Source organism: Lentinus tigrinus, assembly GCF_003813185.1.
Source record: "Lentinus tigrinus ALCF2SS1-7 unplaced genomic scaffold L226scaffold_25, whole genome shotgun sequence".
NCBI classification, from domain to species: Eukaryota; Fungi; Basidiomycota; class Agaricomycetes; order Polyporales; family Polyporaceae; genus Lentinus; species Lentinus tigrinus.
In genome coordinates, this window is record NW_027137934.1 from 21,537 (window position 1) to 47,082 (window position 25,546).

Consider the following 25,546-nt stretch of genomic DNA (forward strand, 5'->3'; position numbering starts at 1 on the left):
TCCCTCGCTCGTGTGCAATCACGTTCGGTCGACAACCGCGAGCCTTGCTCCCCACAGCCCGATTACGAGGGGATGGATGTTGTCTGCAAGAGCTGTTAGTCATGGGTATCGCAGTTTATGATGTGTTGCCAACGATCTGAATCAAGGAGGGGGGTCCTTGGAAGAGTCGCAGAGAGGCGGCATCGTGGCGGGACCAACATAGACAGACGCACAGTCTACCGCTCCCACAACGACCGTGGTGACGGCATACTACATACCATGGTAGACAATTGGCCCGCCCCGTATCCAGACTCGGTACAGTATCTCTCTCGTGCAGAGCGATTTTGTCTTATTAGACTCAAGACAAAAACCCGTCCCATCGCTCGATCGCTATAGTACCGTCTTCCGATTTTTCAGTGGCTCTCGCAATAAGCCTCGATTGTTCCTGTGGACTTTCAGGAGTATCTGTATGTGTTACTGCAGTTGAAGAGAAGTCGCCACAAAGGTGAGTATCGACGGTTTCCACATCCTCCTCGCTATTATTCTCTTTTATACTCTGATTATTATCGAGGCACACCTCTTTCCTGGAGGACGATGACAAGAAGGGCGCGACCTCCTCAGTCGCTACAATGGCCATGCAGTATATAACAGACAATCGTGATAGTATTGTCGATATCCCACGAGCGAACACTCCCCCCCCCTTCCCCCAAACTTCCACCACTATACGCGATGGGCAACTGGTGCAGTTCACAGAAAGCTCACCCAAACGATGCCCTCTATCGAAGAATCGACTGTTACTATCCGACCTCGTCGTTCAAACAAAATGTTAGAGTGTCTCAAGCAGGCGGTTCGACGGTGAGCCCATTCATAGCGTATACAGCCTATCTGTGTTCTGATGGTCCAGCAGAGTGATGAACGCCTACAACCTAATTGTCGTCTCACTTCACCTTCACCCCCCCCCCTGCAGGCTCCAAGGATACAGTAGCGTATCTGGACCATCATGCCCTTATCCCATGTTGGATCATGGACGAGACTCGTAGCATCTTTGCTCCTTGGAGGGCGGTCTCCGGCAGGACCGGCGCCGCCGCATGTAACTTGTGTGGGTCCTGGTTTCCGTGTCATTAGAACCAACAGCCGTGTAGCATATACCACAATGTACGCGAGTTACACGGACTGACGTGTACGACAATTCAGACAGGCTGAGGAAGGACGGGACTCACGTACAATTTCGACGCCACTATGCCGCCACCCGACGGCTCACGTTCGAGGCCGAGGAGACGCCAGAGATGCCGCGACGAAGAGTTGTACAGAAGCATCCGCGCGCAGCATATACTGCAGGCACTTTGCGGAGCTTGGGACAGGAGGCTGCGGGGGAAGAACGCGTGTGGGCCGGACTCGAAGCAGTGAAGGACGAGACACGGGTGGCCGCTCGCGACGCGGCACATCGCGAGTTGTGTGGCGTGTTGCTAGGACCAGAAGAAACGGGGAGCTTGAAAGAAGGTCTAGAGGCAGACATGCTGGATACTTGTATAGCTTGAAGTGTAGCGGAGGAGCAGCAGGTTGCAGGACGGGACTGCATACGACTTGGAAGGCCTACTGACTCGACCTGATCGTGTTGCGCGATGCGCATGGATTGTATGAGCACCGTATATACCCATGAGAGACTGTCAGGACGCACCATAACAATACACACCTTGACCCAGCCTGACCGCACCACCGGCAACCGCCACCGCTGCGTCTTCCCTTGGACGGGACGCAACGACGCATTAACGACCGTTGCTTCAAGTTCTGCCCGTCTCCATGCAGAATAGCGTTGCGCCAACATAACTCTCGGTAAATAGCTCACCTAGCCATCAAGGAGCTTCACAGCTGCCCAAATATCCACACGTACGTTTTATCCCCTTCATCTAAGCATGAAAACGCTCACGTTGAACGTCGGTCATGTTCATCACAATAAATTCTTGGCATGAGACGATGTAGAGGAATAGCAGACAGAAGGAGGCTGCTGGTAGACTCTGAGCGGGAAAGGTTCAACAAGTCGACGCTCGCCGTCAATTTCCGTAACGCTCAAATAGACGCCACTTGATCTAGATAACGACTATACCGGTCCGCCGCTACTTGCAGCGACCACTACTAGCTATCTTTAATGATCGGTAATCGTTCTGATCTCATGCAGCAAGCCAAACACGAATTTTACCACATCCCTTCAATGGAGACGCCAGAATCAGGATGCCGTCGTCACGATGCCACATACGCAAGCATGTCATGGTCTACAGTCCTCAGGCTTCCACCGCACAAAAGTGCAGCATACGGCGGACACACTGGATTAAGATGCAAGCTAGAGCTCAAAATTCCAGCAGGTTGAAATAAAGTAGTACTATGCTATTGATTGCTGAGATGGTCATTTCACGGGATAAATACTTGCCATCGGATACTAGACAATAATGACAACACCGCTGCCGGACCTTGACGATATATGCCGGGAGTCAGGCTGTCCTCCTTCATCAGTAAATCCTCAAATCTATTAATGGCTATTAACGCTTATTATTGGCAAATTTAATAGATGTATTCATGTCAAAAAACTCTGTTGTTTGGAAGTAACTACCATGAAGCATGACGTCTCTAGGATACTCCCTCCCCAACAACAGACGGGCCCTCATAAGAGGAGAGCTACTCAGGCTGTATCTCCTTCACCCTTACCGACAGACATCATGGGTCAATGCTCCTCCGCCCCCAAGGATAATCAGATCACCTTCGATTCTGACATGATGATAACCCCCCGAAATAATAAGCTCGGGCTCAATTCTAGCCAGATGATGGCCACTATCCCCATGAATCCTTACGTTATGCCACCGCAAAGAGCCATGGTCACTATGGACCTTTTGCAGCGGTTTCAAGCGGATCCCGTTGCGAGTCTAGTAAGTGTAGACCCGAGTCGCCTTCACAGCACTTGAACACTATCTGAATAATCTATAGTCCAAACCAAACCCTATGAACCAGCACTATCCAGATCAAGGAACGGCGCGAGCGCCGAGGACGTCCCCCCTTCTGTCCAAGTGACACGGGTTCGGTGAATGTGGGCAACTCGAAGCCTGCGACCTGAATTTCGACGATAAGTCGAGCACGGACGAGACTCGCAGCATCCCTGCTGAGTGCTCCTTGGAGGGCGGTCTCCGGCAGGACCGGTGCCGCCGCCGCATGTAATTTGTACGGATTGTCCTGGTTTCCTACGGGGAATTAAGACGTGTCATTAGAGCCAACAGTCGTGTAGCATATACCACAATGTACCTGCAATTCCCGCACACTCGTTATAACCCTTCCATTGACCTGTAGCCACAAGTAACGACGTCGAGCCTCGACGGGGTGAATGCCATTCGGACGCCACTACCGCAGGACCAATCAACCTCACGCCACAACGAGACGCTCAGCTCGATGAGAAGTGGATAACAAACTCATGAAATCGCCATGTCTGCGCTGAGGGAAGAGCACCCAAATCGGCAGTGGCAGGGGGCCTCGCCCACAAACTTGAAGAGTCTCAACGTGGCTCCGTCTAGGAGGCGACTCGCCACAAGCGACCAGAGACCCCGACTTGCCCGAATGCCCCAATACGCCCCTCGCCTCCGATGGACGGGTACACTTGATTTGAGCCGCCACAGGTGAGCTTATAAGTGCCCGTGCTCCGAGTGTTACTCGTCAACGTCCCACTTTCGACTACTCGTCACTCGTGTTCACGAAGCGCAGGCAAGGTCGCCCTTCTCTGCCCGCCCATACAAGCGGACCATCTTCGGGCCCCTCTCGCACGCAGTCACATACCACGTCCCGCCTCGGTCGGGTAACGATAGTCCTCAGACTGCTATGGGCAAATCGCAGGGAGACCCGGGACGCCAAGCCAGAAAACGCACCTTCAGTCTTATAACGCGTCCACCAACGCCAGTGTATTCATCTCACTCCAGCACCATTCCTCGGGACTCGTTGGAGCAGAAGTCCATGGGAACATTTAACTTGGGCCAGGACGATGGCTGCGAGGATGTGAAGAGCTGCAAACACACAGCGCCGGCGCATCCACGAGGCATCGTCTCCGCGTCCCCACGAGATTGCCAGTACAAAGCAAGACTCGACGCGGGCAGAGAGCGGGACCAGTCCAGGAGAGGACCACCAACAAGCGCAAGCGTGGAGAGCATGGCATTGGGGGAGACGGTACACTATCCCACATCCTGAGCATTTCTGCATCGAGATCTTGTCACTGACACAGAAATCCTCAGCATAGCCCAGCTGGGCATCGTAATGAAGTTCTTCCAGAGACGCGGAAGCAACGACTGTGGCACCTCGCCCGAATGTTGAAGGGGATGATAGGATGGTGCATATAGAGAACACGTGAGAGGAACATACTATTTTCCATGTAGCGTAGTCTGTACAGCCGTGTTTGCATAGTCCCAGGCGTGAAAGGAACTCGGGATGGCGTCGTTAGCTGAACAATATCGCAGGGCCATCTCGCGGTACTGGTTCAACGAAGTGGCGCGACCGTGCGCCGCCATGGGTGTATGATCGAACACTTGTGTCAATCCCAACGCTAGCACAATCAGAGCACGGCAATTGAAATATAGGCCTGCGATGCGGAACAAATGGATGGAAGTGTAGCATGGACAAGGGGGATGTTGAGAGCATGACGAACCAGATATCGTGGAGGACCAATCCCACAGTCCTTCGGCTTGCGGTATCCAGTACCGTGTCTCAAATGCCTCATAGCCATCTCAGAACTACCCTATCCGCGGTCATATGTGCCGTGCCGCCGGTGATTCGAGCTTGAGGTCTTTGTTTCGGTCGGCGAGTACTAGTTGTGTGTTTGAGGTGGGCGGTCTTGCGATCAACACTGTTGCTTTTCGGAGGTGCTTCCCAGAGTAGCGTGCATGTCGTTCGGGGCAATGGTTCAAAAATTGATATGAGGCAAGATCGGGGGGACAGCGCGAATAAGGATCGTCGAAGAGGAGGAGGCCAACGTCCAGGACGCCCCAATAGCACAGACGCCTAGGTGGCAATCGAGATTCACGACATACCAAGCATCGCGCCTACAGCGACGACGTTTTCAGCCTCTGGAGCGTGGCGCGAGCACGAACTTTATCAGAACATGTATAGAAAGCGATCTGCGTTTAGCGATAGTACTATCGCCCAGCGAACCTTTCCGCAATGCCAAATTCTCAAAGAAAAGAAAAACTACAACGCTGTGTCCCGAGCAACGAGCGCACTCCGAGCCAAGATTGTGCGCTAAAAACAGCAATCTGTATTCATAGAATTGCGGGGCGTTGCGCCACTGATGTCGTACGAAGTTTCTAGTCGAGACATACGGGTCGTTGCGGCCACGACTCACGAGGCACACAAAGATCTCTGCACAATACACGCGCCACACGGCATGCTGCTATGACACCGTCTTCAATCAAGCGTTGAAATAGCGACGAGAACCTCTACATGAGAGAAACGCATCAGTCGCGCTTGGAGAGCACTATAAGACTCACACTCACCTAGCACGAGCCTTGATAAGTACTCCTCATAGGCGTACTCCGTACGCCATGGACTATGTTTCTCCCTACCCCGCTCCATCATGCACACCCTCGAGTAACTCTGTAATGACGCATCCATGTCGTACGACTCCTCCAGCACCCATCGGAGACAGTCCATGTTCGAATGTCTCAAAGCAAGCCCGGGATGAACTCGAAACATCACTCTCCAATACCGGTGTCCACAGAACAGAACACCTACTTTCCACGTCGCGATCGACCCGCAGCCGTAACTACGTCCACGATTTGAGCGCGGCAGCCTAGCCAGTGCGAAGATGGACGCACGAGGAGGCCAGAGTGATCTGCCACAAGTATATGCGGCGGATCGAAGACTATGCGAAGGACTTCTATGCCGAGAACGTTGCTAGGCGAAAGGAAGAACTGACGAGGAGGGAGGAGGATCTGGAGAGGGCAAAGGCAGAATGCGCGAGAGAGGAAGAACAGATGGAGAGACGGAAGGAAGACTTGCCGAGGGAGGAGGAAGAGTTGTCGGAACAAGTGGAAGTGTTGAAGTACTGCTGCGGCGTGCTCGAGGCGAGGATTGACCCAGACATGAGGCGCAGAGTAGAATGCGGGGTCTGGGGAGGCGGTGGCGTACAGAAGGGGCGGGAAGCCTGAGAGAGAGTGGACTGGGAAACGGATGAGGGTTAGACGGGGTATTGGGAGGTGTTGACGCGCAGCTAGACGGCTCGTATGGGAGAGTGGATGCTTGCCACGAGCCCTGTAGCCCCGACCTACAGAACACTGATACAACTCAATATTATGATATTTCAGGGCAAAGTTAGAATATGATAGACGTACCCAAGCGTCATGACAAGTCCGCTACTGATGCTCGCGAAACCTCGGTAGGTCCTCCGCCTGAGCAGCATACCGCTTCGCATGTAGTTCGGGTGTTGCAATTCTCGGCCTACTACACCATATGTATCCATAAAATGAGGTAGCATTGCGAATCAAAGAGTCTTCGTTGCGAGAGCCAGGGGCAGTATCACGAGCTTATCCTTATCCCACTGTCCCGCTACCGTCAGTACGATGCACCGCACCAGTAGGAGCCGAGGACTTACTACCCCGCTGGTGTAGTACACGTCACTTTCCATGAACTTGCGTACATCTTCGAGACTCTCAGCCTCACATATGAATACGGACCCGACCATCTTCTTCTCCGCCGTGGGAGACGCGATGGACTCTGGACTGAGCATCGCGCCCGCCACCTCTGCCAGTGCGATGAGTCACAGGATCATGAATCAGACTCTCTCTATGACTGAAAGACCAATTCGCATACGTACTGAACATCCCGCCCTGGATGTACTCCGCGGCCTTCTCGAGGTGCGCAGGACGCACGCTCAGTCGACGCTGTAGAGCACCCGCGTCGGTCATGTCCGGCGCGTAGACAATGAAGTTGTGGCGTGTCGCTGGCGCGCTAGACGACATCATGCGCCAACGAGCATGTTCGCGACACCGATCCTGGGCTATACGTCGAGTTTGAGTTTGGAGGAGCTGTCGCGCTGCGAGCCGATGAAGGTGTTGTCCGTACATGGTGGTCGGACTGGAAGAACGTCTGCGGCTGTGCTGGCAGGTTTATTGGTGAACAAGCGCCCCCTTTGCGCAAGCTCGGGCTCCAACCGCATGAATACTACTTGCACGATTCACTGACAGAACAACGAAGCTTGTAGAGTTGAGAGCTATTGATACATATGCGAGAGAAAAAGATGGTACGACACTGGAATTGCAACGATGAATAAGATAGGGTATACTCGATCCTACTCCTCCTCCTTGAAGCCTAAGTACGGTTCAGCATTTTCATCCTGAACGTCGCGCGAGGTGGTTATTAGGAGAAAATGCGAGAATATGAGGGCCTGACGCACATCGTAGCTTCCGGATTGACCATACCCAACCTCCGGCTCTTCCGTCCGGGCCCGAAGCTTGTCGTCCACTCGTTGCTCGTCCTCGATATCCTCGAGCTTTGCGGCCTTGTACTCGCGCTCGCCATCCATTAGGTACTCGTCTTCTCTTTCTCGCTTGACCTGTATCGCAACTCCAGATTCATCACCAGCATACTCGAGCTCCGATGGGGCACGCCTTGGAGGCGATGGTACGCGCAGATGAGGTAACGGCGGGTTCGCAAACCCATTTCCTATCCCGAACTCATGCGTTTGGTGGGGGTTACACCCAGGAACATAGGCAGCGGGACCGAATGAGAGCATAGGGTTGAAGCCGAAGCTCGCAGGCACGAACGGGGGTTGCAGGACCGGTGGAGGCAGGGGCGGGACCTGTTGCCGTGCAGCTTTAGCAGCCACTTTGGCAGCCTTCCTCTGAGCCTTCGTCAGCTTCTTGGGTTGACTCTCTTGTTTCTTGAGTTTGGCAGCCCCCTTTTCTCTCCGAGTCACTTCTTGCTGGAATCCGTAGCCGGCGCGGAGGTGGGAATGAAGTGCATTGTTGAACCCGATGCGCTCGAGTCCAAGTACGTGCGCTGTCAGCGTGCCCTCGCGGTAGAGCTCACGGACAGCAGCACGCTCTTCAGGTGTTATTTCAGTTTTGTTTGTGACGGTAATCAAGCGGGTGATCATGTCCTGTAGCGTTGACAGCTGTAAGAAAGTGTGACTGCGCTACAGTAGGAGTGAATAAATGCGTACCTCCTGTCCCACGCCGACCTTGTCGATGTCATGCACCTTAAGCATCCCCGGGCCCGTATGGCATACATATGTCCCGGCGTAATGTACTTCGCCTGCATAATGGTAGAACACCTCGCGTTCCTGCTCGCCACAGGCATGCCAACGATCCGCACGAGACCACACGCGGTAGTTATAGGTTTCGGATCGTTCATATACATAGTCAGGACAGACTACGATCCCGAGCTGCTTTGACCGAGAATTCCAGTTGCAGAGCTCTCCGACAAAGAGCGGAGGTGCTTTGCTTAAAGAGACCAGTCAGTATCCAAAACATCGACACAGCTGAGAGCCACTGACCACGACCTGGAAGCATCCTGCAGGAGTGCGTGTGGTCAGTATCAACGCGGAACCTATCGTCTGAGGCCCGTACCGGAGACAACTCAGGTAAGTTTGAACCCTTGAATGCGGCCGATACACCCCCGGGGGCACCCGACTTTCCGCTCCCCAGGACAGGTCGATTACGAAGCCACAAACGGAACTGAGTGAGCTGTTCAACAACTGTTATCTACCGGGCCCCGACATCCAATAGTGATCGGTGAGCTCACCCTCGTTCTGCCGTCGTGAAGATTTGATGTCGCTCCTCGCTGTACCCCCAAGTCGGAGAGCCCCTGACGCATGCGCACAATTACAGGGTTGTTCGAGAGACCTGGCCCTGGCGGATTGTTCAACGTGTTTGCTTGAGGCGAAGCGGGGGCCGCGAGCAGCTCTTCCTGACGCTCGATAACCTCGGGATTATACTGCCTCACATGGGCCTCTATGTCTTCCTTCTCCTTCTGGGCCTGCTTGACAGCGGCGTCCCGCTCGCGTTTGAGGGTATCACATTGTATGCGCAGAGACACGACGTTGCCGCTTTCCTTGATTGACGCCCTTAACGCAGCATCTCTCTCGCGTGCTAGTGTGTCGCATTCTTCTCGCAGGGCCGCGATGTGTCTCCTGAGGATGTCGATGTTCTGCGGGAACGGTGGATGGCCCGGGTGAGAAATCGGGACAACTTGCATATGAGTATGCTTGTTGAGAGTGAACGATGATGCTCGTGCTTACCTGTTCACCTTCCACGTCTAATGTTTTCGCATCTTCGATCTCTTGTTTCACATTCTGGAAGGTGGTTAGACTTGCTGCCGATAGAAGGGTGGGATGTGGCTTACGCTTAACTCATCACTGTCGTCACGGTGATCACGATGGGGTATGGCAGAGGCTATTGAGCTCTGAGATTCCGTCTCCTCTCTCTTAATGATGTCCGAGATCTGTGACATTTTCCGTAAGTCGCACGCGGAGGTTCAACATGGTAGACAGGCGGACTGAAACTCGAGACACTCACATGAGCTGGCGGCAGCGACGGTGGCGGCATTGCTAGATATCGCTGATTTCAAAGTTATAACATCTCACTTGCTCACGGTCGGAGATATTGTAGCTCCACAGTTTGTGTGTGGTCATGGACGGAGGCAAGAAGGTCGAGAATAAGGTTTCCCGAGGTGGGAACTGGACGGGCGTCTATTGTTTTCCTGCACTCGTCGCCAGCTGCCACGCCCGCCCTTTTGTCTTCGCCTCACCTTCCGCCTCGCTGCTTGATTTCTACATCCCCGCAAAATAACTTGGACCCAGTCGGTTAACACGAGTCACCAGGTACTGACGATGTAACCTAGCTACTGGATAATAGTGGCTCGAGCGGGGGGTACAATCCCCGCCTCGACCGTCGCCTCCCTAGTGCTCGCCTCCGAGGCGTATCAGCGGTCGTAAAAATTATAAAGAACCATGTTTGGTAGCCTTGCCACATCATTATGAGTACAACCCCACTGTCTCCTCCTGAGCTTTCAAGTTGCCCTGCACTTGTCATGAACAACGAAGCACCCGCCCCACGCCCACGACCACGCATGCTTCCTCATAGCTCTGAGGAAGCACCCATCCGACCGCGCCAGGACTTCGACACAATTGGTCCCATTCCCATACATGCATCGTCCGCAGAAGAACCCATGCGCAATCTCACCGACTCTCTCCTCACCGACTCTCTCCTCACCGACTCTCTCCTCACCGACTCTCCCCTCACCGACTCTCCCCTCACCGACTCTCTCCTCATTGACTTCCCCCTCACCAACTCCCTTTTCACCAACTCCCCTCTCACCAACTCCCCTCTCACTGAGTTGCCCACCCGTCTTACGCCATCACCCCCTTTGCCGTCCGTTCCAAAGGGGCGGCCGGAGGCGGTGACGTTGCTTGGGCCGATAGGCGTTGGTATCAAGAGCTTGCGGGATAGGGAAGCGAGCCAGATACTGGAGAGCGTGCCGGTTACTTGGAACGCTCCAACAAGTCTTGGTGCTCCTTGCGACAATGTCATCGCTGTGGCACCTGGGGAGAGCGCGAAGGGCGGTGATATTACCGACGAAACCTGGCTGGGGCTGACAAGGATGACGGAACCGGATACTCCTCCACATGCCGTCAGGTGCGTGATAATTCTGGGGTAGTTGAGGCTTCCGCTGACCAGGCGTAGGAGGATGGAAACGATCCCGTGGGGGAACTGAACTCAATATGACCACGACGCTGTGACTGGCATCGGAGAAGGGAGTTTGTACGCCCAATGTGACATGGATGCATGAGGAGGACATTGCGGCGAGCCAAGAGAGGGATAGTTGATTGTAACATGAGCTGTGTCGGAACTATGATGCAGGCCATCCCGGTGGAACGATGTTGATTACACTGTTGCTCATATTGCGAGGACTCAAATGAGTTCGTCGTGTTACGCCGCATCAGATAAAACGAGAATGTCGGTGCACGCCGCCGTCTCTCGTCCGGAGGCACGCTTGGTGTCCTGTTGGCTTTCCACTCGACTTCCGCCGAGGTAACATGGAGGCGCAAGAGGCGTGTGGTTGTCGTCGCTATGGAACAACGCACTATCGCAGTGTCTTCCCTTTTGTACTAAATGATACGATGGCGAGTTATAAAGCAGTGATAGGTGTATATATTGAATCCCGATAGACTGACCTGCACTGAGCGCATTCCGACCGCATCGTCCCGCGCCACCCTCCCACCCCAGGATCCTCATGCAAACCCGCCCAAGAGCTCACTCGGACCCGACCGGTATCAACCGGCGGAGCACAGTACACCTCTTGCCGCCGTCCTCCCAAAACATGGTGCGCGCTGCCACATCTTTCCGGAGTCGCTCCCGTGCGTCTTCGGTGGCGTCCACACTGTCTAGCATTAGCGAAACCGAAGCAACGACCTCGTATACGACCGACTTGGAGGAAGCGGAGGTGCCAGAGGAAGAGTGGGCAGAAGTGCCACTGGCACTGGCAGCCGACTTCGAGGAGTGGCTCAAAGTGAAGGTGGCCGCGGATATAGTGGCGAGGAAGTTGCGGATGTTACAGCCGGTCATACGCGCCAATTTCGGGTTGAACAGCACGATCTGGTCGCTTGTGGAGGACCAGAAGATTGACCTCCATGTGGCGAGAGCTCTTGGGATTCTCTTTGCTGAGATTGCCAGGGAATTAGAGGAGGGTCAGTTTGAAGAAATGGTGCAGGGGAGAGACGAGGACTCACGCAACGGGGAGCCCCGGTCATTCTTCGAGTAAGAGACTCTTCGCCTGACGTTAGAAACGCTCCTCTTACCGGATTGCTACAGGGATTGAGGGCTGCATCACCATTGGCCGGCATTCGCACACCTATCGCTCGAGGAGAACCTATCCTCTGTTCCGGTGCCCGATACAGACGATCAGCCTACGTAGTAGTGTACATTCCTTCTTGCGTTGTGGCGCTACATTTCCTGTACATAGCTGTACCATCACGGACATGTATGCAGAGTACTCGGCCAGACTCACCTGTCCAATCTCGTTTCACGAGCGCCACACCGTCGTCTCGTCGAACATCAGAGCACTCTCGTCCAGCCTCGGAACCTTCGACGGCCCCGGAATACCTCCCTCGGCCTCTTCCGGCTCCCCAAAGAGCTCTGCAAAGAAGTCTATGTTCTGCTTCTTCCTCTTCTTCGTGGAGGTCGGCTCAGCATCCGGCGTACTGGTGTTCGCGCCTGCAGCGCCCTTCCGATCGCGCTTATCGTACGCCCTCCTCAGGATCTGGAAGAGCTTCTCGTTGAACCCAACGCGCTGCAGGCCGAGGATGCGGACGGTGGCGGTACCCTCGGTGTACAGATTGGCCAGGAGGGGTACGTAGGTCTTCGCTTTAGACTGCCGAGATTGCGGGTTCTTGATGTTCACGTTGAAGGTCTTGCGTGCGAGGGCATTTACGAAGCTCTACTGGGAGGACAAGTAACTGTCAATATCATGGGGAGACGAAGATGTAACGCTCGTACGCGCCTCATCGACGTCGTCTCCGAGCTCTTCCACCTTGACGGACTGGGGACCCGCGTGGCAGAGGAACGTGCCTGCATAACAGATATTCCCGTCCTCGACGTAGAGCAACTCGCGCTGTTGGCCAGCGAGAGACACCCACTCTTTCGCGGGTGTCCACGTCGGTTCGTCGTCCGCAGGTTTCGGGTTGTACCGATACTCGGGGAAGATGGAGTACGCATGCTGGGAGGACCACTTTAGATAGTCACCAAAGAAGCCAAACCCGCCTATGCTAGAGGTCCTCTGGTGTTCAGAAGCGGACGGAAGAGGACGGGCGAGCCCTGGCTTACCAGGCGTTGAGAGACGCCTGTCGAAGCTTCGTCAGCGCTGAGCTCCGGAGAAGTATGAGACGATGTGACGTACTTTAGACAGCAATGGCAACCTCGTGCCACTAAAGACAATTCTGGACGCGCCTGGCTTCGCAGAAGCCGCAACGCCAGGAAGGCTACGCAGCAGCGTGCGGAACTGCAGCAGCGGAAGTCGATGAGCACCATTACTGAATTGAACGACCTACACACGGACTTACCTGATCCAGAGTTGGGCCGGTAGGAGTATCCTGTGGCATGGAAGCTGTCCAATCCTCGCGCATCGTCTCCATAAGCTGCGCCGCATGAGCGGCCGAGTTGATGAGCTGCGGCTTGAGCTGTTCGTATCGCGTGCGCCACGTCGCTGCCTCGTTTTCATGGCGTTTCGCAGTTTCACGCGCGTCGTTCAGCTCTTCGCGGAGACGATTCATCTCATCTCGCAGACACTCAACTTCCTGTTAAACGAATGTTAGCCAGCTCACGCAGTGACGCACGAGGGAGGCCTCACGTCGCTTTCGGTGTTTGTTCGTGAAGCGGGCCTCGACAGAGATTGAAGGGCCTCTAGCTCCTCTTTGAGCGCGACATTCTCCTAGAGGCGGAATGTGATTACCTCAGTTGACATCGCGAGCAACGCGGGTCTATGTAGATAGTGCCGTTGCACACTCACCTCGTTAGCTCGTTGGAGCTGTTCTCGGGTATCTTTCAGTTGTGCATTGAGGTATTTGAAGAACTCAGATGCCACTCCGGATCCGAGGGTAATGTCACCCATCGCGCCAGGTCAAGGGTGGTGGTGAAGAGTGATCTTCGAGGCATGATATCTATGAGTTGTGGTTGCCGCAGCACAACAGTCGTGAGAGAGACGGGCCGATTCGGCGGTGTCAGCGTCTCATGTGAGCTTATTACGGATGATCACGCTACGAAAGAAGCAACCTTTTACATTTCCCTGGGATCCCGAGTCGAAGTCGACGCGTCGGAGAGGACTCGGGTTACAAGTGCAAGTAACAACGACTGAGAAATTCGACGCGATCAGAACCTACACGTGGCTCTTCAGCATAGAATGAAAACTCACCTTGCAAACAAGCAGCTGACTGGTTATCCATGGCGGCCAACGTCAAGTACAACTGAAGGAGCACTTTGTGGGCGTCTCCATTACTACCGACAGGCGTTCTTGTCATTGCCCGCGTCCATTGGCAGAATACACAACAACGCTCTTATTCTCCTGCACTGTAAAAAAGGTTATATGAGATACTCAGGAAGGAGGCGGGATGCTCGCGCACGTTCTGAACTGAGCCCATCGCGATACCTGGTGCTCTTCGTTCCCGCCTTATCCTGTTCCAAATCGTCATTGCGCACTTGATGTATGGCATGAAGCTACGAGTACCCCTCAGCATGAAGGCCTAAACGGACACAGGAATATTTGCGCTGTTGATTGAGACAGGCCTCAACGGTGGCGGCGCCCGGGGCCAGGAGGGTTTATCTGCTGGCGAAGCAACAGTACGATACCGTCGGCTCAATACGAGCCTCCAAGCCTGAGTACTGCGCATCGTACACGGAGTCCCGATAGAGACGACACGCGGTACGCCATGGTCAACCCAGGACCAGGATGCGGAGCCCGTCCATGGCAAGGGACGACTGGCAGTGGAGACAAAGCCGTCTCGTCAGACCAACCGATCGGGGTACACTGATGATGCCCAAAATCAGGGGCAGGGTGAATGATAGAAGGTGCTGACATGTATACGCGGAAGACGATAGTTCCTCCGCGAGCAGAGAACTGCTCAACCTGGGCACGGACGGTTCCTCCACGGTGTGTTGGACGACCCAAATGATCATCGATCCATCCTTGGGCAATCGGTCGCTTTGCTGATGGCCACAAGTTAGGATGTAAACCTACAGTCTGCTCAGGCGGCTGACCGCGGGACGGACGGCGTACCTGGGTGGCGTACGGACGCTATCACCTGCTCAACCTCACAGTCACAGATCTTCGAGAGGCCTTCCGCTAACACGTCTGATGCCTCTCCGTTTCAGTTCCACATGCATTGGATACGGGACTTGAAGTGACGAAGGCGTTGCTGGCTCGACTCCCTCCTTTCGCGCAACTGTCGGGGTTGGTCCAGCTTACAGCAACTGATTCTCCGCCTTTCAATGATATGATGATTGTTTCAGGCTGCTGATTCAAGAGTATAGCCGTAGCAAGTGAAAACTTGAAAGTTCAGAGTCGAAGTGTAGAGTAAGTAGGTCTCTATGCGGGCACACGGCGGTCCGCTTCGGGTTTATCGGGCCAATAAGTACCTCGGCAACGCCCCGGTTTAGACGCCTGCCGGTTACCGGCGGATATGTTCCGGGCGTCTTTGTCCTGTTACCCCGCATTCCTCCTCCCTCTCCCTTCGTTCTCCTCGTCCACGCTCACTTGCAGTCATTTCGGAAACGGCTTGCAAGCATGGCATTCAACAGTTTACGCTACTCTGCACGAGCGATCAAGACCTCCGCACCACGGGCAAGCCATGGCATCGCAAACAGGCGGATGGCATCGGGTGAGCAACACCTGGATGTACTACATGAAGTCTATGACTCACATTGCACCAACGACAGGCCTTGCAAAGTTCAACTGGGAGGTGGGTGATTGTGCACACTCTGTATAACGTGCGTTCACGTCCTGTTCAGGACCCACTGAACGCCGAGGGACTCCTGACAGAAGAGGAAGTCGCAGTCCGGTATGTGCGCTAGTCCTATGAACGTTAGGCAGTGGCCTCATGCCTCGAACACAGGGATACTGCTCGCGCATTCTGCCAGGCACGTCTACTTGTGATGAACCATGTCTATCCCCTTACCGAAAGGCACCAGTAGGAGAACCTATTGCCCCGAGTCCTTCATGCCCAGCGGACTGAAGGTGAGTCACGTTTGTTCCACCCTACCCCGTCCCTTTCGAGATGTTTCCCTATAGAAGATATTGACCCGTCATTTAGAATTCAGCCATGACATCCTGCCGGCAATGGGCGAGCTCGGGCTCCTTGGACCAACAATTCAAGGGTACGATTGCGCCGGCGTGAGCAGCGTAGCATACGGCCTCATAGCTCGCGAAGTGGAACGGTACGTTCAGATTGCGTAATTATATACATATCGCGCTCAACGGTCATGCAGGATAGACTCGGGTTATCGGTCGACCATGTCCGTGCAGTCATCTCTCGTCATGCATCCCATCTACGCGTATGGGACGAAGGAGCAGAAGGAGAAGTATCTCCCCCAGCTCGGTACGTTCTAGCGGTCCTACGTATTACGTCTGCTGACCCTTCTACAGCTAAGGGCAAGATGATCGGTTGCTTCGTATGTCCTTGCGCCGTGGTATGGTCATACAAAGCCTCATATTTTGACCCATCTATAGGGACTGACTGAGCCCAACCATGGCTCCGACCCGGCCGGTATGGAGACGACGGCGCGCGAGGTCGACGGCGGCTACGTCCTGAACGGCGCGAAGACATGGATCTCTAACGCTCCCGTCGCGTAAGTCATCCTCTCTTACCAACCTGCTCAACCTCACACGGACCGCCCACTCCAGCGACCTCTTCGTCGTCTGGGCGCGCTGCAAATGGGACAACAAAGTGCGCGGGTTCCTGCTCGAGAAGGGCGCGAAGGGTCTCTCTGCGCCGGCCATCAAGCACAAGCTCGCCCTGCGCTGCTCGCTGACGGGCTCGATCTTCATGGACAACGTCGCGGTCTCGCATGACGCGCTCCTCCCGCACGGCGAGGGCCTGAAGGCGCCGTTCGGCTGCCTGAACAACGCCCGGTACGGGATCTCGTGGGGCGCGATGGGCGCACTCGAGGACTGTGTGCACCGCACGCGCGAGTACGCGCTCGAGCGCGAGCAGTTCAAGCGCCCGCTCGCGTCGTTCCAGCTCGTGCAGAAGAAGCTCGTCGATGCGCAGACGGAGGTGACGCTCGGCCTGCTCGCCAGCTTGCAGGTGCGTGCGCCCCCGTAGTCGCTCTAGTATAGTGCTGACGGGCGGGCGGACGTATTGTAGGTCGGACGGCTCAAGGACGAGGGCAAGGTCGCGCCGGAGATGATCAGTCTCGTGAAGCGCAACAACTGCGGCAAGGCTCTCGAGCATGCGCGCAGGGTGTTGGACATCCTTGGCGGAAACGCGTGCTCGGACGAGTACCACGTCGGCCGTCACGTCGCGAACCTGCAGGTCGTCAACACGTACGAGGGGACATATGTGGGTGTTTGCCTGTTTGGTGCTCGTATACATCGCTGATGCAGACTTCGTTGCTGTTGCAGGATATCCACACGCTTATCCTCGGGAAGGCGATCACCGGTATTCAGGCGTTCGCGAACTAATTGTACAGTATGGTCGCATTACTGGGTGGATAGGAATCAGCAGGCAACAAGACTATCATTGATCATGGCTTATCATATTAGCCATGAACACAAGCACAACTGGATTGAAAACTCTTCGACTGTGAGGTGAGTTGTCAATCTCAAGGGCGCACCCGATGCTCGGAATCTTGCGGCGCCTCAGTTCAGTCTTTCCTAAGTTCGACGTCGCCTGCACCGAGGTGAACATCCTGAGTCAGTGATTGCATGGCAGCGTGTCTGGGTGTCAGACCTGTGCTGTATTCGGGGTACTTGAACGCACAGACACGGGGATAGTGGGTGTCTGATTGAGCGTGATATGTAAAGTTGGGGAGGCGACCTGAACCTGCTGGTCATTGGGCTTGACTGAAGTGCCCTCCAGGAACCTCCATACTCTGATGACTCTCCCAGCATCCATTCATCTCTACTCTCACGCAAGCACTATGTTTTGACTTGGAGACAATGGAGGGGGAGAACAGGCAAGAAGCTGTGCGCCTCGAGGCAAACCGTGCCTATCCCAATATGGTAATTATTTCGTCCAAGCATAAAAGCGGACCGGACTCGGTTTCCTCTCCTTCTAACACTCACCTACCAACCACCCACCAACCACCTCCAACACCAACCACCACACATCATACCCTCTCTAAGAGAACATGGCTTCGTTCGCCCCTCTTCCTGGCATGTTTGAAATCACGACACCGGAGGCTACGATGTCCTCGGACGGGGTCGACGCAACCACTGAACCGAACCAACACCTTGACGTGCTCGACCTGGAATATCTCCTCGAGGTATGTCGTCTAAGAACTGCTACAAGCCGTCTTTGCGGAACCTCACCGGCATAATCAAGCAAAACGCGGCTTCTGCTTCGGCAGACCCTTTAGATCTGTGGCTCCAACCACTCACCACCACCTCGCCCCCCGCCGAGATCTTCCTCGAGCAACTCGCGCCTCTCTCCCCTTTCGACACTTATGCGAACGAACTCCAGTATAGCATGCTTTCGATGTATGAAGCTACGCCCGAAGAAGATGCGCGATACCGCGCGGCGCTGGCGGCGTACGCATATGCTACCCGGAGGCTGCGCGCGCACATGCGGAAGACGCGCGGAACGCGAGAGAAGAAGCGGGAGACTGCGCCCACCAAGGCTATATTGCGGGCAAAGCAGCTGGCACGGATGAAGAAGAGGAAGGATCGGGCTCGCCGGGAGAGTGGCTCGGGTGCGGATGCGGGTGCAAGTGCGAGCCGGGCATAGTTTCGGAATGCGTATTTGGGTTCTGTGACTATACTGGACGCTGGATAGAACGAGGTGTGCTGTTGAGTGTATTGTACAACTAATGTATACTGGAAGTGGAGACCATGCTACTCGTTGCTGTCTCATTCTCAATTTTGGTATGCACTCACGAATATATACAGCGTGTGTAGCTACTGTAGCCAGGGCCTACGACACCTCACGCTGTCTGCGCACTCTTTGCAAAGCCTCCACGTGCCGCTTCACGACCCCGAACAGTTCCTCGAAGTCATCGTCATCCTCGATGGGCCGGTCAAAGAAGCTCGTCGGCTGGTTCGGCGGGAGGTGCACCGTAACGGATGGGAAGAGGCGGTCGATCACTTCCGCCGCGTAGTGAGAGTGCTCGGACGCGTTGCGCGAGGTGCGGAAGGCCGCCTGGAGGGAACGCAGGGGGTGGTTGTCGAACCGCATGTTGCATACTGGCGGGTTGTCCCTCAGGTCGATGTCCGCAAGCGAGAGTTCGGCCAGTTTCGGGCAATACTCAGCGAACGCGCCGAGCGATGCGATGGTCGGTAGGTCGCCTTGTGTATACAGGAACCAGGGAGTCATATTACGAGAGGCACGGAAGCTGGTCAGCTCTGGCCATGACCTTGCCATGCGCGTGAGGTCCTCGTCTTTGATGCTAGGGAAGCCAGTGAAGAGGAACGAAACCTTCTTGAGCGTGCGACAACTCAGAAGGGGTGCGGCAATCTTGAGAAGGGAATCTTCATCCCGCCATCGTGCATGCGTGTCCGCAAGAGCGAATTCCTCTAGCTGCTGGACGCCGGGGTTGCGCGTGAAGGCTCCTACGCAAGCGGAGACAAGAGTCGCGAGATATTGGGGCGAGTTTTGCTCTGAGGCGTCGAGACTGAGGGAGAGGAAAGGAGGGAGACGGATGTTACTGGTGAACTTCAAGATATCGGAGCGTGTCCCATGAAGTGACAGGTGTCGTAGCTTACGGAACGCGCCGGGAAGGAACAGTTTCCCGTCTCTGGAATAGTCCGAGTCGTCCTTGACCCTGATTTCAATGGCTACACGCAGGGTATGGAGAGTTTTCAATCCGGCTGCCCATCGCAGCATCTCGAGATCAAACACGGAGTTCTCAAGATCGATGGAGTTCAGGCATTGAAAACACTTGAGGGCGAAGAGGGACTCCGGACGAATAGGTTCGAAGTCGGGGTTGCGGTGTAAGGTTAAAGCTTCTAGACCCGGCGCTCTCTTCCCAATGTCTCTCAAGAATCCGGATATCGGCTTATACTCGTTATCGTCCACTGCACTGTCCGTTCCGAAGTAGAGGCAACGTAGCGTGGTAGGGACCATTACCAGCGTAGTGAGCGAGCTCATGTTGATGGGAAGAACCGAGATAACCCGCAGGTTCGGCAGCAACGGCTCTGTACGACATCGGCACAAAATGAAGGCCCATATGAGAGGATTGAAACATCCCCCGTAGTCCGCTCGGAGTGTCCTGACGCGTTGTGCGTATGTCTTGAAGCGTTGCCATTGCTCGTCGATGAGGCTGCTATGCAGAAGCTGTAAGACAACGGTCAGCACCAAAACAGGTTCGGCGGCTATGTCAGTCACGAAACATACAGCTGCATCCTTATTCACGAAGAAGGGCCGAAGCGGGAAGAGGAGGGACACGAGGGGCGCCAGGTCATCGAGTCCTCTCCACAGAACGTCAAGAGCGTGCTCTGAGAGTGTGCGCGACGCTTGCGCAGCCGATAGCAGTGACGAACGAAGTTCCTTCCTTGTGCATTCATCCTCGGCCTCGAACTTTCCCCCCGATAGAGGCAACGTTGAAGGCTGCACGTAGTCGAAGATCGCGTCCAACAACTCGTGGATCTGGCAGAGGCGAACGCCGGAAGACGCCATTATCAAACTATATGAGAGTCAGTTTCCGAGGTCAAAGCATTTTTCTGAGAACCAGCCTGACTGACGAGACTTGAAAATGTCGTGGGTGGTAGTTCAAGAAAAAGCACGGCCGGCGCTTACCGTATCTCACGGTTGTAGCCCCCATCACCTGAGGCCTGAGGGTCGGACCTGGCATCGTCTCGTCCTGACCTACCATCGGCGATCGTGAACCGTCCTGCAATCCATATTTCCCATTCGCGATCTGCATGAGATTGAAACATCATACACTTTATCATGGTGCCACCAACACCCATCAAGCTACACCTCTCCCGTTTTGTGAACAAAGGTCGTCCCTCCGAATCGCTAGATCATATCCAAGAGACATCGGTAAGACCAAGCCCACCGACTCAGTGGCGTCCAATCTACTCACATCGACAAATCCGATTTATAGGAGATTCCAGCTGACATCCTGGACACAGACCTCGCTGCTGAACTCGAAGTCTCGATCAGCGCAGATCCCAACGATGACTACCGTTGCGCGGCGGTAGGTCGCCTCTGGGAATCCATGCTGGATAGATATCCAGATACACCGTTCCTCATTCTGCGTGTCGCGGATATGCGGCTTGCATTGGGGCAGAAAGTGACAGCTCTCACGTTGTACGAGAAAGTGAGCATGAACTTCGTTAGCGGCTCTATTCCTGAGCTGAAATCACCACGGCATCTCTAGCTCCAGAACAAAGTGAACGATCCAGCGTTCAGCGCATGGCTGGAGACTTTCCGTACCGCGACATACTCAGAGCTGCGGGAGCGTCGTATGTATCCCTCAGCATGTACGGGCCAGGAGAGCTGATCGATACACTGTGCCAGTGCGTCAGTACCTCCGCGACAGCACTCGATTCACGCCCAGCCAGAGGTGGAAGTCAGGTACCTGCAACTCACCGTTCCCATATTGCAAGCTGCAGCGGAGCCATATCGCGTCGCTACGGTCCTCCTGGGACGGTCTGTGCAGTGGCGACAGAGAGGGAGTGATGGCTCGGTATATCAACTACCACTCAATCGAGACGAATGCACTCGAAGGTGTGGTTTCCTTTGACAATGATGTGAGTTCCTGTAGTACCTGGGATTTCGAGTGCAGTCTGTTACTGAAAGAGCCAGACTGTTGCAAGGCTGGTGAGAGAGGGGTTTCAGAGCGAGGTGCCCGTCTACGAAGGAAATATCACGGACGGCGCCGTACGAGATGTTCCAGAAGCACTCTCCATCTTGCAAGATACCAGTGAGGTCTGTCATCGCTACAGTCTACTGCCGTGTTCGCAATGCGGGCTAAGTTATCTCAGGCTCTAAAGACTATAATCGGCCTTATAGAAGAAACCAATTTTCAACTAAGCGTCGACACTATTTGTCGTCTGCATAAAATACTTATGAAAACGAGCCGTATTCTCCGTATACGAGGGCGCGGCGAGGACCGTCTATCCTACGTGAACATCGGAGTCACCCGCCAACACACCTACGCCAACGTCTTTGCATCCTCCATCCCACGGCAGGGTGAGAAGCCGATCGTCGTACAATTCTGCCCATACCACGAAGTGGATGCGGAACTGACCACGTTCTGTGCAAGATTCAACGTAGGTTCTCAGTGCTCAACGATTGCTTTGTTTTCTTGATGTTCTTGCTGACATTCTTCTGCTGCACAGGAACTGATGCGCGCCACGGTCCCGGACATGGATCCATTTGCCGCCGCCGCCTGGACCAGCCATGTGTTCGTCACCATCCATCCGTTCGAGGTCGGCGTCTACTACCCGTCGCGCACTTAACATAGCAGGTACTCACCATGTTGTGCACGACAGGATGGGAACGGACGATCGTCAAGGATCATAGCGTCGATCCCCTTACTCAAGCATGGGCTACCCCCACTCTGTGTCCCCGCTGACGACAAATCGACATACATCAGTGGTCTCAACGTGGTAAGTACCGTGGTGTTCTCATCGTTCACATCCACAGATTAATGACGCTTCTGCAAACCGCAGCTTCGAGCTAATAGCGACGGAGATTACTCACGCCACATGGAAGACCTGTATTCCATGACGACGACGTCCTTGTCCACGGTAGCAAAGATTCTCGGCCGCACACCAATTGTATGACTGAACTAATTGCCTACTTACCTTCTTCATGTCCGCCTAGAGCGCGGGGAGACCTTCACGCAGGGACCACACACAATGTGCGATAGACGACGAAAAAGACGCGATATCATTGACCAAATCACATCCGCGCCGCCATGGTTTACATCAGCATGCCCCCTTTTAATCAAAGAGAGGCGTGCGCCCCACCTCTACTACGGAGGAGCGTGCTGGGAGATGTCCTGGGGTAATTGATTTGCATGGGCACCCAGCTGCAGCGGATATACGCGCTGCCGGGAGACCGACGATTCTCAACCGCGCTCGAATGAATCGGGGGCGATTGAGTCTCACAGGATGTTTGACGTCTGAAGTCTTCCAGACGTCCTATGACGGATGGCGACTGATTGCGGAAACCAGTGGCGAACGCTAGAAGAGGCGCGTAATCAGTACATCATTCGTCGAGCGGCAAGGGGCGTGGGGACAGGGGGGTTGGGCCGAGGCTCTTGGTGAACAAAGGATGCGATTGTCCCACTCACTGGCAAGAATCTACGGAGAGGCTGCTCTCTGACGAGATGAAGCGTATGCAAACCGCCTAAAAGCCAAATCTCAGCATCGATCGGCGGCGACCTCACAACGAACTGGAGGACGTACGATAGAACGGAAACAGAAACGGACGGAGCCATCGTGCGGTCGTGACACAGATGACGAGACGGAGGACGGAGTTACGGGAGCCTGGGTTGCCTCCTATGTTCGCGGTGGGGGAACATGGGAGTCCATTAGAGAAACAGAACCCGCACTCGCAGCGCTATATACCCCAAGATAGCGCCCATTCACGTGCACGTTCTCGAACTTGCCTTGCCTAAATATAGCAATAGTGGCTACCGAGAACTTCAAACTACAGTCCTCCCATGATTCTTCGGAGACGAGGACATTCCATTACACTAAGATAGCGACTAGTACAAGGATGAAAGCGATATACATAAGGAAATTGTATCTAGCATACTGGAGAGACCATGCTGGGTATGATAGCAGAGAGAGTAGAAGAACTTGAAGAAAGTCCAATGCGTGTATGCGAGTAAGTGATGATCTATCTAGGAGAGTCATGGTGTATCTATCATGTCGAAGGGTATAAGGTATCACCAATCATACGGGTATCCTCCGTAATCATCCGGTCCTGGCTCAGGGGGCACATACTGCGATGCACCTGGCATGTCATTACCCTCCATCCCCTCCACGTCCGCCGTCGAAGTGGGACCAAGATCACTCAAGTAATCCAGCTCCTCCAGCCCCTGTTCGATGAAATCGAACACGCTCATGTCGAGAGCGCCGGCGGGCACGTCCAGGTTAGACGGCCCGGCGGGGCCAGCCGACGGTCCCGCCTCAACCTGCGCCGCGTCCATAGCTGGCAAATCGTACTCCAGAGGGAAGTACGAAGGAGGCTGGGGGTACGGAAAAGACTGAGGATACGACGCCCGGGGGGGATATGCAGCGCTCGCCTGAGGAACGAGCGACTGCCGGAGCGGGCCCATCTGGTCAGCGACCTCCGGGCCCGATGAGAAGTTCTCCACGCTGGAGACGTATGTGGCATGGCGGTACGTCTGCACCGGTGCCGGGTTGACCATGGGAGGAAGGCCCCTCATGGGGTCGTAGAAGGGGGTGGTCGCTGGCGCGATACCAGCGAGGGCCGGAAGGAAGGGGTTGGGAGGCTGGTACATCGACGGTTGGTACCAGCCCTGCTGGTGGACATTTGGCACGAGATGCAGAGACTGCCCCATCCGAGTCAACGCTGGGGAAACATATTAGCCACAGCCAAAATGCGAAGGGACAGATGCCCACGTACCAACATCGTATCCGTATCCCATCGAGGAGACGGAGGACAGTCCATGACCTGATGGCAGCACGGGGGCGCCGCCGAACGCCGAAGAACGGCTCGAAGTCGGGGCCATGCTCATGCCGGACGACGAGCGCGAGCTCGACGCAGATGTGGACGCAGATGTGGACGAAGATGTGGACGCTGAGGGTTGCATACCGTCCGTCCGCCGCCGCTTCGCCGGACGACCATCCTCATCCTCCTCCACTGCGGCGCCAGCCTTGCCCTTCTCCTTCTCCTTCCCCTTACCTTTGCCCTTCTTGCCCTTCTTGCCCTTCTTGCCCTTGCCCTTCTCCTCGCCCTTCCCTCGGCTCTTCTTCTTCTTCTTTCCGTTCTCCAGCTCCTCCAGCGCCGTCAGTTCTATCTCGGACATAGGAAGCCCGAGTTCCCGAACTCGAGGCAGCTGAGCTATCTGTGCCTCGCGCTCTGCCTTCTCCTGCTTATAGCGCTCCTCGTACGGAGCCTTTTCTTCAGCACTCAGTCCGTGCCATGCATTCCCGCAGATTGTAGACCAGTTCGGCTGCTGGGACCCGTGCTGTCCCTTGCACCTCTCGGACCTGTAATGTATGAAGCCATTACATGGCACCGTCAAGGGTGGGCGCGATGCGAGGGCGGCTGCGGAGGGTGTGTTGGAGGAAGATTGGGCGGAGGAAGATGGGGTGGAGGAGGCAGCCGAGGCGGAGATGATGTCAGAGCGAGAGCTGCGCGCGGACGGGCCCGGTACGGGGACAGAAGAGGAGGAGGGATCTGATGGCATGGCAGGAGACTGAGGTTGTTCAGAGTCGTTCGTGGGTGATGGGGAGGGGGAGGAGGATTTGGGAGTTTGGGCGGACGGGCCCGGTGCGGAGGAGGAAGAGGAAGAGGCGTGTTGGAATGGCATGGTGGGTGTTTAAGATAGTTGAGAATGAGATGAGTGCTGCGGTCATAATAGTCAGTGTTCCCGGCACAGAAGGAAGACATAGAACAGCATTGAACGGACCTCGAACCACAAAGTGATAACCTCGGACTTTGCACACAGGCTGAGAGAGAATGCGAGAGAGGGAGAGAAGATGCTGAGGACCGAAAGGCCCAGCAGACGGGCTATTTAACTAGGAAACGGGGTAACCCTGGCCAGCCAAAGCGAACGAGAGAGGAACAAAGGAAAACGCGCACCCATTGCTCGCTCAGAACGTTAACGTGACCGTGTCCCAAGCGCGCCTGACACGATGCCGAAATCGCCAACAGCCTCGAGTCCAAGCGGGCCTGTGGATCCGTGGCGGGGGT

At 55.0% G+C, this 25,546-nt stretch overlaps 13 protein-coding genes across 13 annotated transcripts; 5 read left to right on the forward strand and 8 right to left on the reverse strand.

Moving 5' to 3' along the window:
• Nucleotides 1–857: 857 nt before the first annotated feature.
• L226DRAFT_159898 (uncharacterized protein) lies at nt 858–2,001 on the reverse strand. The gene is made up of 3 exons (XM_067672520.1): nt 1,658–2,001; nt 1,204–1,585; nt 858–1,085 (listed from the first exon to the last, which is right to left on the reverse strand). The coding sequence occupies exons 1-2, from the start codon at nt 1,802–1,804 to the stop codon at nt 1,217–1,219; spliced, it is 516 nt and encodes a 171-aa protein (XP_067532564.1). The 5' UTR covers nt 1,805–2,001; the 3' UTR covers nt 858–1,085; nt 1,204–1,216.
• A 1,736-nt stretch (nt 2,002–3,737) lies between these two features.
• L226DRAFT_159928 (uncharacterized protein) lies at nt 3,738–4,395 on the forward strand. Its single transcript, XM_067672521.1, has 2 exons — nt 3,738–4,176; nt 4,242–4,395. The coding sequence occupies exons 1-2, from the start codon at nt 3,835–3,837 to the stop codon at nt 4,344–4,346; spliced, it is 447 nt and encodes a 148-aa protein (XP_067532565.1). The 5' UTR covers nt 3,738–3,834; the 3' UTR covers nt 4,347–4,395.
• A 1,403-nt stretch (nt 4,396–5,798) lies between these two features.
• L226DRAFT_159965 (uncharacterized protein) lies at nt 5,799–6,702 on the reverse strand. The gene is made up of 3 exons (XM_067672522.1): nt 6,593–6,702; nt 6,333–6,538; nt 5,799–6,265 (listed from the first exon to the last, which is right to left on the reverse strand). The coding sequence occupies exons 2-3, from the start codon at nt 6,473–6,475 to the stop codon at nt 5,896–5,898; spliced, it is 513 nt and encodes a 170-aa protein (XP_067532566.1). The 5' UTR covers nt 6,476–6,538; nt 6,593–6,702; the 3' UTR covers nt 5,799–5,895.
• On the reverse strand, nt 6,482–6,959 carry L226DRAFT_467600 (uncharacterized protein; the record flags this gene model as incomplete). The annotated part of the gene is made up of 3 exons (XM_067676077.1): nt 6,482–6,538; nt 6,593–6,741; nt 6,815–6,959. 3 exons carry the CDS (start codon nt 6,957–6,959, stop codon nt 6,482–6,484), a joined length of 351 nt encoding a protein of 116 aa, XP_067532567.1.
• A 188-nt stretch (nt 6,960–7,147) lies between these two features.
• Nucleotides 7,148–9,621, reverse strand: L226DRAFT_615022 (uncharacterized protein). The gene is made up of 9 exons (XM_067686714.1): nt 9,516–9,621; nt 9,343–9,441; nt 9,239–9,292; nt 8,743–9,147; nt 8,568–8,684; nt 8,495–8,511; nt 8,162–8,441; nt 7,394–8,098; nt 7,148–7,333 (listed from the first exon to the last, which is right to left on the reverse strand). The coding sequence occupies exons 1-9, from the start codon at nt 9,543–9,545 to the stop codon at nt 7,289–7,291; spliced, it is 1,752 nt and encodes a 583-aa protein (XP_067532568.1). The 5' UTR covers nt 9,546–9,621; the 3' UTR covers nt 7,148–7,288.
• A 168-nt stretch (nt 9,622–9,789) lies between these two features.
• On the forward strand, nt 9,790–11,760 carry L226DRAFT_615023 (uncharacterized protein; the record flags this gene model as incomplete). Its single annotated transcript, XM_067686715.1, has 2 exons — nt 9,790–10,634; nt 11,250–11,760. The coding sequence occupies exons 1-2, from the start codon at nt 9,976–9,978 to the stop codon at nt 11,758–11,760; spliced, it is 1,170 nt and encodes a 389-aa protein (XP_067532569.1). The 5' UTR covers nt 9,790–9,975.
• A 261-nt stretch (nt 11,761–12,021) lies between these two features.
• L226DRAFT_573371 (uncharacterized protein) lies at nt 12,022–13,605 on the reverse strand (the record flags this gene model as incomplete). The annotated part of the gene is made up of 7 exons (XM_067684841.1): nt 12,022–12,435; nt 12,508–12,763; nt 12,822–12,838; nt 12,895–12,996; nt 13,058–13,291; nt 13,345–13,425; nt 13,504–13,605. The coding sequence occupies 7 exons, from the start codon at nt 13,603–13,605 to the stop codon at nt 12,022–12,024; spliced, it is 1,206 nt and encodes a 401-aa protein (XP_067532570.1).
• Nucleotides 13,606–15,337: 1,732 nt separating this feature from the next.
• Nucleotides 15,338–17,169, forward strand: L226DRAFT_547046 (acyl-CoA dehydrogenase domain-containing protein; the record flags this gene model as incomplete). The annotated part of the gene is made up of 11 exons (XM_067682468.1): nt 15,338–15,448; nt 15,498–15,547; nt 15,602–15,626; nt 15,681–15,723; nt 15,800–15,923; nt 15,975–16,084; nt 16,132–16,157; nt 16,216–16,334; nt 16,390–16,792; nt 16,853–17,047; nt 17,110–17,169. The coding sequence occupies 11 exons, from the start codon at nt 15,338–15,340 to the stop codon at nt 17,167–17,169; spliced, it is 1,266 nt and encodes a 421-aa protein (XP_067532571.1).
• Nucleotides 17,170–17,837: 668 nt separating this feature from the next.
• L226DRAFT_573373 (uncharacterized protein) lies at nt 17,838–18,433 on the forward strand (the record flags this gene model as incomplete). Its single annotated transcript, XM_067684842.1, has 2 exons — nt 17,838–17,972; nt 18,032–18,433. 2 exons carry the CDS (start codon nt 17,838–17,840, stop codon nt 18,431–18,433), a joined length of 537 nt encoding a protein of 178 aa, XP_067532572.1.
• Nucleotides 18,434–18,526: 93 nt separating this feature from the next.
• On the reverse strand, nt 18,527–20,398 carry L226DRAFT_160138 (uncharacterized protein). Its single transcript, XM_067672523.1, has 3 exons — nt 20,382–20,398; nt 20,039–20,327; nt 18,527–19,978 (listed from the first exon to the last, which is right to left on the reverse strand). The coding sequence occupies exons 2-3, from the start codon at nt 20,318–20,320 to the stop codon at nt 18,620–18,622; spliced, it is 1,641 nt and encodes a 546-aa protein (XP_067532573.1). The 5' UTR covers nt 20,321–20,327; nt 20,382–20,398; the 3' UTR covers nt 18,527–18,619.
• A 128-nt stretch (nt 20,399–20,526) lies between these two features.
• L226DRAFT_512199 (Fic-domain-containing protein) lies at nt 20,527–22,615 on the forward strand. The gene is made up of 9 exons (XM_067678329.1): nt 20,527–20,686; nt 20,751–20,966; nt 21,027–21,111; nt 21,167–21,399; nt 21,455–21,577; nt 21,634–21,921; nt 21,991–22,080; nt 22,144–22,260; nt 22,324–22,615. The coding sequence occupies exons 1-9, from the start codon at nt 20,594–20,596 to the stop codon at nt 22,435–22,437; spliced, it is 1,359 nt and encodes a 452-aa protein (XP_067532574.1). The 5' UTR covers nt 20,527–20,593; the 3' UTR covers nt 22,438–22,615.
• On the reverse strand, nt 22,383–23,192 carry L226DRAFT_160178 (uncharacterized protein). Its single transcript, XM_067672524.1, has 5 exons — nt 23,065–23,192; nt 22,983–23,005; nt 22,765–22,839; nt 22,624–22,703; nt 22,383–22,490 (listed from the first exon to the last, which is right to left on the reverse strand). The coding sequence occupies exons 1-5, from the start codon at nt 23,094–23,096 to the stop codon at nt 22,464–22,466; spliced, it is 237 nt and encodes a 78-aa protein (XP_067532575.1). The 5' UTR covers nt 23,097–23,192; the 3' UTR covers nt 22,383–22,463.
• A 357-nt stretch (nt 23,193–23,549) lies between these two features.
• Nucleotides 23,550–25,163, reverse strand: L226DRAFT_524886 (uncharacterized protein; the record flags this gene model as incomplete). Its single annotated transcript, XM_067678921.1, has 2 exons — nt 23,550–24,199; nt 24,254–25,163. The coding sequence occupies 2 exons, from the start codon at nt 25,161–25,163 to the stop codon at nt 23,550–23,552; spliced, it is 1,560 nt and encodes a 519-aa protein (XP_067532576.1).
• Between the last annotated feature and the right edge of the window lie 383 nt (nt 25,164–25,546).